Source organism: Drosophila novamexicana, unplaced genomic scaffold, assembly GCF_003285875.2.
Source record: "Drosophila novamexicana strain 15010-1031.04,08,12 unplaced genomic scaffold, DnovRS2.1 tig00004549-arrow-arrow-pilon, whole genome shotgun sequence".
Classification (NCBI taxonomy): domain Eukaryota; kingdom Metazoa; phylum Arthropoda; class Insecta; order Diptera; family Drosophilidae; genus Drosophila; species Drosophila novamexicana.
Window position 1 is genome coordinate 601,140 of NW_020825047.1, and position 12,278 is coordinate 613,417.

General features: G+C 38.6%; 1 protein-coding gene across 1 annotated transcript in view; it reads right to left on the reverse strand.

Moving 5' to 3' along the window:
- LOC115769181 (laminin subunit alpha-1-like) overlaps positions 1–12,278 on the reverse strand; it is a 35,514-nt gene that overhangs the window by 2,623 nt on the left and 20,613 nt on the right. Inside the window, exons 3-4 of the mRNA XM_030713885.1 lie at positions 1,898–2,746; positions 298–1,337 (exon numbers count right to left, since the gene is read on the reverse strand). Of these exons, the coding sequence (XP_030569745.1) occupies positions 298–1,337; positions 1,898–2,746 (1,889 nt within the window). The remainder of the gene's footprint in view (positions 1–297; positions 1,338–1,897; positions 2,747–12,278) is intronic.

The window sequence follows — 12,278 nt, forward strand, 5'->3', positions numbered from 1 at the left end:
TGAGAATGAATTGTGCATTTTTGAACAAACTCAAATTGAATTGCATAGGTAAAATGGTAGGCGAATCAGATGCAATGGGATTCGCTCACATTATTGACCTTTTATTATCTAAACATAGTCTCTATGTGGATTATATTTGTATTGGCTAAATTCTAAGAATTAAATATCCCTTTCGATGGTTTATGTATTGGCTGAATTTTAAGAAATTGAGATCCCCTTTGACCATTCTCATAAGTGTATTTGTATTTAATGAAGGCAGCTCTAGGCTTTAGGTCCCCTTCTCCACCCCTCACTCACCGCTCTCCATATGTATTGTGCATGCAATCGCCACAGTTGCCGCTCTGCAGATCACATGAGTTCGAGTGTCCATTGCATGGGCAGGGTATGCATTTGCCGAGCAGCTGATGATCCGTAGAGTTTTCATAAATGCGTTTGTAGCCAAAGGCGCAGCCCTCGCAGGACAAACCCGTATAGCCAGCTGGACAAATGCACTGCTCCACCTGCGTTGTGGCCCTGCCGCCCAGCTCAAAACCGCCCGAATAAATAATGGCATGCTCCAGCGAAGTCTCCACCTGATCTGTGTGGTAGGCGGCGCGTATGAGCAGCGCATCCAGTGAGACGAGCACGGAGAGAAACTGTGATCTGGTCACCACCTCGCCATGATAGTCGCCACCCTCGGTGCGTCTCAGTCTAGTCTTGATATCCTTCACCGCCGGCGGCACATGATACCAGCCCTGCTCCGTTAATGTAACATTCAGCGCCAGATCCAGGCTGTCGTAGGACTCATCCGCATAGGCTATTTTCAGGCCATTCTTGCCGCATAGAATAACATTTGGACCTGTGGTGGGCTTGCCTGAAGTATCGCCGCGCATTACCACCCAGGACAACTGCAGCTGTAGCCGGGCGCCGTAGCTGGTCAATCGATTGCCCAGATAGCCCAACGGCGCCTGCCAGTAAATCGCCTCCACCTCGTCCAGCTCATTACCAAAGATCAGACGCTTATGTTCCGCATCCATGGCCACAGGGATGGCCTGTGCCCGCTGTATGTCCGTCAACCGCCAATCGTTCAGCGTCTCAAAGGCCAACGTTTGCAGCTTGGCGCTGTGACAAGTGTCCGACACGTGCGAGCACCAACAGCGACTGCAGCCCTCCGGATTCTGCTCGGTCAAGTCGAAGTAGCCCGTGGCGCACTCCGCGCAAGTCTCGCCCTCCACATGAGCCTTGCACTGGCAACTTCCAGCGCAGGCGCTGCCCGCCACAGTGCCACGTAAATCGCATTCGCAGCGCCGACAATCGTCGCCATAGTGATTCGGGGCGCACTCCTCGCAGTGGGCACCCTGCAAGTAAAGAAATTTTTATAGTTTTATCGATTCATTTTCCCAAAAAGTAAAGAGTCGATGAATGGATAGGCTTTTGAAAAATTTAGTTAATTAATATCGAGACATTAAGTATTTATATAAAATATCTTTAAATATTTCCCAAAAAGCAAACATTCTATATTTTAAGAGAGTCTTTAAATATCGAAAAACTGTCAATTTATTTCCTTACAAAAAAATTGATAAATATCCATTGATGAATATCCACTTCAAACTCTAACTTTTCGATTATAGTTTTAATATATCGATTAATTAAAATCGTTCGATATATTTTTAAATAGTTCCTAAAAACGACATTCCAAAAGATTCTTTAAATATGAAAGAACCGTCAATATATTTACACTTGCATAAAAATCGATAAATATCGATTTCGGAATAAGCACCTTTAACTTTTACGCAAGAAGACGCTAAACAATTTAAGCTCTTTACCAAACATGGAGTAATCAGTAACAATGCACATCGAAATATACAAAAATCGATAGGTATTGAATAAATCGATAAGTCGATTAAACAACTCTTACCTGAAAACCCTCCAGGCAATGACAGGCGCCACCCACAGGCGCACAGCTGCCCGTCGAGCGCTGCGGATTGCAGGCGCAGGGCAAACAGGGTTCACTGGGCGCCGCATCGAAGGGCCTATAGAAACCGCCGGCACAGAATTCACACTCATTGCCCGCCGTATTGTTGCCACAATTTTGACAAATGCCACGCTCCAGAAACGAATCGTAGCTGCAGCTGTGCGCATGACCATTACACTGGCAAATCTCACAATCTCCGCCGGGCGTCCAGGCACGATCCTGGAACAGTGGACAGCACTCCTCGCACTGCATGCCGCACGCATTGTGCTGGCAGACGCACTGCAGCATGGAGCTGCCTGGTACATCCTGGGTGCGATTCGCATGGCCGTGACAGTCCAGGCGGGCGCTGACACGCAGCTGCTTGAGGCTGTAGAAACTGCGCTTCTCCAGCGACTGTGAGTCGAGCACCCAATCGACGCTATTGTCCAGATTCGCTGTGGAGTGCATGCCCTGCAATCGTATGCGCATAAAACGCGCCCTGATAAACTGCATCAGCTCCGGCGTCTGCTCCTGTGCGCCAGGTCGATTCTTCAACAGGGACACGTGCAGCTCTCCATTCTCCAGCGGCAGCGGCTTTGAGTACTGAGTTGAGCATATGACTTCGGTGTCATTTTTAAATATATATTTGCCATTACGGCCGGACAGATTGTAGCGTCGCTTACAGTCCGCATCGCTTAAGCCAAAGTATTGCCAGGGCTCGTATTTAATGCCGTCGATTGATTTTTCTAAAATCCAGGAAGCGGGACGCGGTGAGTTTGCCGATTTGAGCATGACAAAAAATATTTGATAGGTCTGAAAAGCGGGAGAAGAAAGAAATAAATATAATAATATTATCATTATCAATTATAATATTAATAAATAAAAATAATTACATTATTATAAGCAATAATATAACAGAATGTGGGAAAGGTATGTTCTTCTTGTTCACTTAAGTGGATTGTCAGGTGGAATGATATAAAATTTTATAAAAATTTAAAGGTCGGCGACGAGTTGGTTAAACATAAAGCTCGCTTCTCCATTGTCACTTAAACATAGCCTGATTTAGCAATAATTTTTACATTTTCTTGTCTGTCCTTTTTACAGTTTTTTTTCCTAACTAAAGGAACTTGGGAGAAATTAGCATTTTAGCAGATAGAACGAATATTCATGTCCTCGATGGCCACTTTAAAAAAAGATGAATAATTACGAATGTCTAATCGTACTTTACTAACCAAGGATCCCTGTATAGTTTCAGCTAAAGCATATTTCTAATGGCACGTAGCAAACCTGGTATTAAATGCCAAATCCTCCATGGTCACTTTATTAATAAATAATTTATATATCAATTTATATTCCAATTAAAAGCGTAATCAATGAGCTGTCCGTAAATAAGGCTTCTGTCTGAAAGCACGCCTAAGTCCTCTGTGCTCCATGGTCGCTTGAGTAAATAATCGTTTTGTACTGATCTTTAATACCAAGTCCTCCGTTGTTTTTATGTAATTTTACAAGCGCAGGTCCTCCACAGTCACTTTATAGATCTGATAAGCAAATATGCCCAAATTAGCCGTAGTCTACTGCCCCCATATTATGGTCCTCCATGGTCACTTTATAACATAATTAGCAAGTAATTTTGTAACTAACACAGCCGCTCGCTCGTTTTTCACTTTATATGTTTTAAGTCACATATTTATTTACATTTATGGCCAAAAGTTAGTTTGGGAACTTAACAAACCACAATATTACAGTTTACAGTTTTACATTCACTGGCTGCGCTATAAATTAGCCGCACGGCGAACAGCGTTGTTGTTTCTGACACTTTGGGGCAAGGCGCTGATGTTTCCATTTAGTTGTATACATCTTTGTAGCTGCAACTGCAACAACAACAGCAAAGCTTATAGATTTGTAGCAGCCGCCTGTTGCCGCTGGCTGGGTGCAAGAAAAAAACTTTAACCCAACGCCACCATCGTGTCATAAATTTTGCAAGCTGTCAACAAACAAAAACCAAAAAAAAAAAAAAAAAGAAAAGGAAGGCGACTCGCAAACGCCAGCAACACGCCCGGCGGCAGCAGCAACCGACACGAGATATTTATATGTTTTTATATATATATTTTCTTGACTATTTGGAAAATTGTTTGGCCAAAATGCCAAAAATGTCGCGTGTTGCGGGCCTATCGATTGCCAAAGATCGAAAAAAAATACAAATAAATGGAAAAACTAAAACCAATAAAAGGCGTGTGTGTGTGTGTGTGTGTGTGTGCAAGGTGTGGCCTTTTGACCAGCTCTGAGCCTGGGTAATTGATTATAAAACGTGGCTAAGCCGGCTGGCGCCATCCAGCGACATTTTCCAGCAACAAGAGCCCCAAAAAAAGAAAAACCCGCTCATAAGCCATGGCCAAAATGTCAGTCGCATTGCGATAACACAACGCGACAGGCGACATTCAACAACGAGTCTATCAAATTTCCACGGCACTTGTTGCAACAACACATTTTCGCCGCTAGTTTTTCCCGATTCGCAGACGCTGATAAAACGCACGCAGTGCTGGCCACTGGCGGAAAAGCCACTGGTTAAAAAAGGCCAAAGCCAAGCACTGCGCATGCGTGCGTCTGCCAGCGGCAACATCAATTTGCTTTGCCTGGTTTTGATTACAGCCAACAAATGTTGCGTGTGCACGACTCGAAAATACCCTGTACCTTGCTCTAAGCTATCGCTACAAAATCGTGCATTTAATTCGTATTTTGCGCTTTGCAAATTTCATTCTTAAATAACTTTTGGGTTTATCATTGGATTTTTGTGATTATCTTATGGCATAATGATGGCCTTTACATCTATCTCTTTTTGTTATAAGGAAGTGGAATATTTTTGATATGTGTATACTAAACGAGAATCTAGTCATTAGATAAGCTTGCCAATCCTTGCTATAAAAACGATTTTTAATGATTTGAGAGGAAATTTGATAAAAACTGATTAAATTAATTTACTTAAGCTATACAAAAATATATATATATATTTCCAACAACAAACCCTACGTGTCTATACAGATAAACTTTCAGAGATGTTGCCCTCTACCATTGTAACAAACATTCGCAGCAAATCATTAAACCCACTTTCGATTCGTACAGGGTATAACAACATCAGCTGCCAGAAGGCGGCACGACATGCGCTGATAAGATTAGAGCGAGATAGCGAATCGGATAGAGACAGCAAACGTAAGAAATTGCTGACCAGGCAAATTAGTGAATGTCTTGAGAAATTTATTGCATGCTGCCAAATGATTTGTGAACCAGAAGAAAAAAAACGGTATGAATAGATTTTCAGAGGTATGAGTGAAAAAGAAAAACTGCTTTAACGGTGGGTGACATAGGTGCCCAAGGAGGACAGGTGGGCATGCAAACTAATATGATTTTTTGAGAAGCTTTTATGCAATTCAAGTGAACATGTTCTCGAGGTCATGTGCTGGTTTAACGTGTAGAAATTGAGAACACACAAGACGAGTGAACATGGAGGTAAAGTGAATGGGTTAATAAAAGTATTTTTTTATAATTAGTGTGAATTCAATACAAGTTAATATGGAAGACGACTGCAAAATATATAGAATATTTGTGCTCGCCAGGAAAGTAATTATAGAACAGGAAAGTAGATATAGAGGTAATTAGAACATATCCAGATGGATGATAAATAATTACATGGAGGAGGCAAGTTGTCATAAAAAAACATTAGGAAAAGTTAAATATATATTCATATATATTATTGTATCAAACCAATCTCAAAATAATTGTCTATATAGATTCTTTCCCATTGCAATTGTTCCATGGCCATGGCAGCCTATCGATAACTTATCTCATGAAATTATGTTGTCTACGTCAATTGCACTAACCTTGATCAGAGATAAAGTCAGGTCCAAAATGCAAGTGCACGCGTCTTCGACTGCAACTTCCTGCTGCCTGACCAGAAACAAGTTGTCGATAAGAGCGTTACAGGCAGACAGAGTAGAGTCTCTCTATAGGGCAGTGGAAGATTTGTGTAGATTGCAATCGGCAACAACAGCAGCAACAGCAGGAGCTGCAGTAGCAGAAAGTGGAGGCTGTCAGCCCTCGGGGCAGACAAGGCGGCACTTGACATTTTTATCAGCTATTGGACTGACGGGCAATTGACAAGCACAACAACAATAAAAACGTGTTGAACAAATGGGAAAACAACAGCAAAGAAATATGGAGATAGAGGGGGGAGATGGTAGAGAAAAGGAAACTAAGAGAGAAAAAAGCACATTCAAGGCGTGGCATTGAAATATGTGTTAATATTTGGTCAGCTTCAAGTTATTGTTATATGCACTTCCCATTGATAACTGGCCATAAAATGAAAATGAAACCCGTTCTCAGATGCCAGCTAGCTGATAAACTGCATGTCAAATTAGACAACAGAATGTTTAAAATATGCAAGTGAGACAAGTTAATTGAATTGATAGAGGCTGTTATAGAGCTTTAGAAAAAGCCTAGCGGTGTTCGGCCATTGAATTATGGCTTAGATAAAATATAAACCAACAATTGCCAGTCTATAATTTAACTTGCAGGTTTTCTGCTCATTAAATATTTATTGCTCAATAGCCAGAATTAATCGGGCGCAACATTTTCTTTTTTTTTACCCCTACTAATTGTTGAAAACAAGGAAAAAACTTTTAGGCCATAAAACCAAATGCAGTAATCACCGAAAAAACTCACCGAATCGTCGCATCGTAAACTTTAAAAATAAACAAGCGCGAAATTGTGTGAGACAGACAAAAGTCTAGCAGACAGCCGAAAATAAAGACAAAAAAAAAAAAAAAAAAGAAATAAATAAATAGCAGGCATTTAGTTATGTGTTTGGTTGTGTAGTTCGTCATATGCATATTACTCACATGTCTATTATCTACATCATTTTATTTTTATCTATATATATTTTCAAAATTATTAAGTCTTGCTGCCCAAGAAATAAAAGTTTTTGGCTGGCATGTATTTAGATAAGGCGGCCAACAAGCGAAGCGCATAATTTTTTGGCTTATGTGGCCAATAAACCCACATGGCAGACAGAAGGTGTAGACTATATACCATTATTAACCTAATAGAATAGGGTATATTAGTATTCTATTTATGAAACGCAGCCAGTGCAAGGCTTAAGAGCACGACACAAATCAGAATGCTAAAAATAAAGAATAGTAAAAAAAAGGAAAAATCTGTCAAGGTTTAATAAGGCATACAATTTAATTAAAATCCTGCGCAGCCAGTGCAACGTTTAAGAATGCGACATAAAGCATAATAGACAAATATTGCTCTCTAAAGAGAGAGAAATTGAAGAGAGAAGGTATGAAAAGAGAGCTTAGTCTGATAAATCAGCTTCAGCCGTTTTACAAATTAATTTTTCTTTTATATTTAATTCTTATCCAATCGATCTCCCAGTTCGTTTTATATAGTCACCCCAACTTTGTTAATTTTATATTAGACATAATAGTTGTATTGTAAATTTTCATAAATATTTAATTTAAGTTTTCAAAACAGGATAATTTAATTAAAGCTTTAAGTAGAAACAAAAAATTCTTTTCCACAACGATTAAGGATAGAGTCCAAAGCGAGAAAGACCAAAGAGTTCTTTATATAGATGAATAAATCGACTATTTTTATTATGTCCTTTAATTTATTTATAGAGCATCTTTCTGTCGCATACTTTTTAGGTTTTATCAATTCTTACTTGTTTCAGTTGCTTGTCTTATTTTGCGCGTGGGTAATAAAAAGTTCAATGCTTGAGCAAGGCAAACTTTTTTGGCCCACAACTTTTCTTATCGTTAAATTGGCGCATTAAATGCAACTGCAGCAAAGAGAAAACTCAATTCTCGCAGCTGACAAGTAGAACAACTAGCTTAACTTGGTTTAAATAACAGCCCGGACTGCGGCCTTTGGGCTCGAATCAAGTGGCCGTTAACCGGAAAGAGCGACATAAAAGGATTTCAAGCAAAGCTTCAATCACGTTAACAGCGAAACCTTCAAGTGATTTATGCAAATGCAAACAACAACAGTTTAAACAACGAGAAGCATTCTGAAAAAGGCGAAACGTGAAAAACATTCGCAACAGTCAAAACAAATAAATAAATTGACCATTAAAATAATTGCAACGCCTAAATGCGTTGCGAACGTGGCTTGTAACACGCTTTGCTTGTTGTTGTTGTTGTTGTTGCTGTTGTTGTTGTTGTTGTTGTTGCTGTTGTTTTAGTTGGTCCGCTGTTGCGAATGTTGCAACAACTTGTCAAACATTTGAATTACAGTTACGTAAAGCCTGCCCCAAAGCCTCCAAGTTGCCGCGGGCGCCGCCGCCAACAGCAACAACAACTTTGGCCAAATTTGGCTAAATTTAATGAAGCAATTAAATGCCTATAAAAATAAAAGAAACACATTTTTTCTGTTGCCTAGCTTGTTGATGTTGCCGCTCGGCAAACATTTGCAAAAAATTGGCATTTCTAAAGGCATACAAATCAGTAAAAAATGTTTTCCAAGCTGCTTGAGATGAAATATTGTCAACTGTAATTTTTGAAATATTTCTAATATTTCTATTTAAAGGAATTAATTCGTATCAAATATTATTTCTCCACTTTTATAATTTTAAATTTGTATATAATTTTGGCAGCTCTTTTTAAGTTAATTTTGAGCATAAACTAATTTCTTCTAAAATGTTTTAAACTTAGACAGCTTACTATAATAATTTAAAATTTCTATTAAACTGATTGTCGTTTTTATATTATTTTTATAATTTTGCCAACTAAAACCGAAGCGTTTTAAAGCTATTTACAGTTTGAAAGCCACTGTGCTAGCTCAATTTATCGCAATTCCCAGAATTCTCGCTAGACTTTCAATTAGTCACGCGCGCCCCAAAGCCATTGAAGCATAAATCTAAACATTGTTGTGGCCAAAGCGTGCGGCAAGCCAAGCTGACAGACACTCTGACACTCTGACACCCTGACAGTCTGACAGACAAACTGACTGACTGGCTGACTCTCTGGGCGGCTGACTGGCAGTTGCAAGCAGCTTTCCGGCCGGCTTCGTTGGCTATTGCAAAAGGCATTACCAAACTAGCGAGAAAAATATTTTAAGCTGTCAAATCGTTGACACATGCCTGTCTCGCTCTGTTTGTTGTTACTGTTGTTGTTCTTGTTGTTGTAAATCACTCGATTAGTCTAATTGTTAAAATCAACTCGCGCGACTTCGACGTTTTTGTCGCCCATGAAAAAACAAATAAGCAACTTCAAGAACGAATGTCAAGTTTTTGTCCGGGGTCATAAATTTGGTTTCTATTTCTTTGGCGCGGAATGCTCTGTGTCTGTAGAGAGAAAAGATTTGCTCTAATGTGTTTTTAAACAGTTGTGACAAATGCCGAAAATATTTCCAACCAAAGCGCATGGAACTAAATTAAGCGATCCAGAGCGGGACGGAGGGAGGTTTACAAAATGGAAATGGAAATGGAAACGAGTGCTAATTGCCTGTGACAACGGGCAGCTGAAGATTGTGCGGAGGGGTGGCTGACAAGTCAGCTACACGGGAGAGTTTTCGGGGAATACTTTAAACAACAATTGGTAGAAGCTACTAAATCCCCTTCAGCTTTGTTGCCCTAATGGTCCTCCATGGTCATATTATAAGAAATGTATAAAACGAAATGAATGTCATTTATTTTTGTTTAGTCAAGGGATTAACTTGCAAGTATTTTATTACAAGTATCAGTTTTATTCATCGTTATGGTCTTCTATGTTAACTTATTAGCTTAATATAATTGCATGTAATATCTTCAAGAATTTAGTTACTTTAAATACACATTTTGGGCCCTTTTTATTTATTTTTAAAATATAAAAAAATATATATATATATATTATAAGACAAATACATAAGTATATATTTTTCTTGATGTATTTAAGGCATAGACTTTGGAATAGCTAAGACAAAGTAGAGAATACTAAAACAAGACCTTGGAAAAATATGTTTTGGAAGAAAGAGCTGTAACTGCAAAGATGGTGAGTTCAATTTTCTTATTTTCCTTACGCCTTCCATTGTTTACATCAACATTCGGCTAATGCTAATCGACCTAGCCCACCCAGCTATCAGTTCATGAATCTTTAAAGCCTCATTGAGTGCTAATTGTGCGTTAAAGTGTTAATTGAAATTCCATTGCGGCTTGAAGCAAACGAAATGCAACAAAGTATTGTATTTCCGCACTTGCAGCTGCTTGGCCAACCCACGATCATTATTTTTCATTTTTCATCATTATTACAATCCGCAATCTGCATGATTATCGTGAACTTTTTCTATATGGCAATTAAGTGCTGAAATTATCATCTGCTTAACATCAACCGACACAAAGTTGACATTTCAAGTGCAGTTTGCACTCGAGTGGCATCATTTGCCTCGTTGCCAATGTTGAAACCCTCCCCCGATTCAGAAGATTTTGTTGTTTTTCTCAATGTTTTGATATAATTCTTTCATTGCCATATGCCGCGGCAGACAAGACAAAGATTCATCCAAGACCAAGATGTATTCAAGACTATGGAAGTATACACTTAATTAAAACGTGCAGAGAACCGGAGCATAGAACTGCCGACTCTGACTCGGGCGCTGATTTAAAATTAAAAACAAGAAAATACAATTAATTTTAAATTGCCGAAACTTAAACACCCTTTTATATATTAAGCAGATGTGTGCTATATTTAAGTTATATAAATTTAAAACTGGGGTGTCTTCTACATAGTAAATCAATATAAAATGTAAGCAGGCAGTCGAGAAAATGCTGGTTCTATCATTGGCGGCCATTATTGTCGACTGCGGACACCTTGTCACTCGATTCAAGCTTAAACTCGTTGCGAATTTTAACGCGTAAAGCGAGCCAAGAAGAGCAAAGCGAATAATATAGAAATCCACGTTCTACCTTTGTGTTCAGGTTTATTAAGTTCATAAGCAAAAGTTCTGTTTTTGATTGATAATTAGAATGGAAATTCTTTCGACACGTTACACAATTCATTAGTTAAATATTGTACCCTGTGCAAGGGTATTAAAACAATGTTTTCGCATATGCCTGCAAGTATGAGAGATTTATGACAGCCATGCGTTCCAAGAGTTATTAATAAATTATGAACGGGAGCCACAACTCGCCAACACAGATTCATATAAATATTTAAATTGGATCCTACCCTAATTAACTTTGTCAGTTCTCTAGAGTGCTCCAGAGTACTAAACTTTACGCAGACAAAAATACAGTAATAAAATAAAATAAGTAAAATCGAATTACCTTTTTTGGATGCGTATTGGGCTCTATGTAGATGTCAGTCTACGTTCAGAGACAATTTTCAATTTTAACTACAATTGACACATGTTGAACTGAGTTTTTGGTCAGACGGCGACAGGCCGACAAAAATTGCTTTAAAATGTCACAGAAAATATAAAAAAAATAAGACGCAAAACAAAAAATACAAAAAACTCTGCGATTTTTAAATGTTCCCATGACTTTTGTTTATATGGTATTGCCAGAGGGCAGCGCCAGTCAATGGTATTTCCATTGAAAGGGCAGGGGCTGAGAGACTTCAACACATCAACGGCATGTGTCAAAATTTACACGCTCTCTTTACGTTGATTTTGCATGAACGAGAGATATGCCCGGTCTGTCACAGAATTTTTGATTTATTTTTCAGATTTTTGTTATTTTCTTAAAGCATTTTGTTGATGGAAGTGTCCAAAGTTCGAAATGATGGGATATGATAGGAAGCTTTTGCAATCGGATACATGTATATAAATGTATTTTAATACAATGTTTATTCACAAACTCGGCTTTAAAGAGCTGTGGAAAATCCATGCTGTAACGTAATTAAGGGGTTTTTTGACTTTATGATATATTATCATTTAAAAATGTTCTGGGCGTTCTTTTGATTTCGTGTATTATTCATAGAAGTGAGCATTTTGACGACATGACTGGACTCGGGCGATGCCGGGTAGTTTTTCCAGTAATATATTTATCCGGATTTATCGATATAGTCGATAAATATATACATAAAATAATATTTTTGTTAAGCTTGTATCCACGACAAAAAGTAGCTGCCATTTCTATCATCGAATAATTTATATCTTTATATCTGGGTAATCGATATCATTGTAACAGAAATTGATAGACCTCTCCTATTCAGATACTTTTCATCTATTTCAATATCCAAAACCCGGAAATAGTGTCCCCATCATTAATAACTGAAGAAAGTCGCGGCTTGTCTGTAAGACGATATGACTTAATCAAAGCTCCATCAAAGCAAATTTATGTTTGCCATTTTGAGCATTAGAATGTAATACCTAGTGA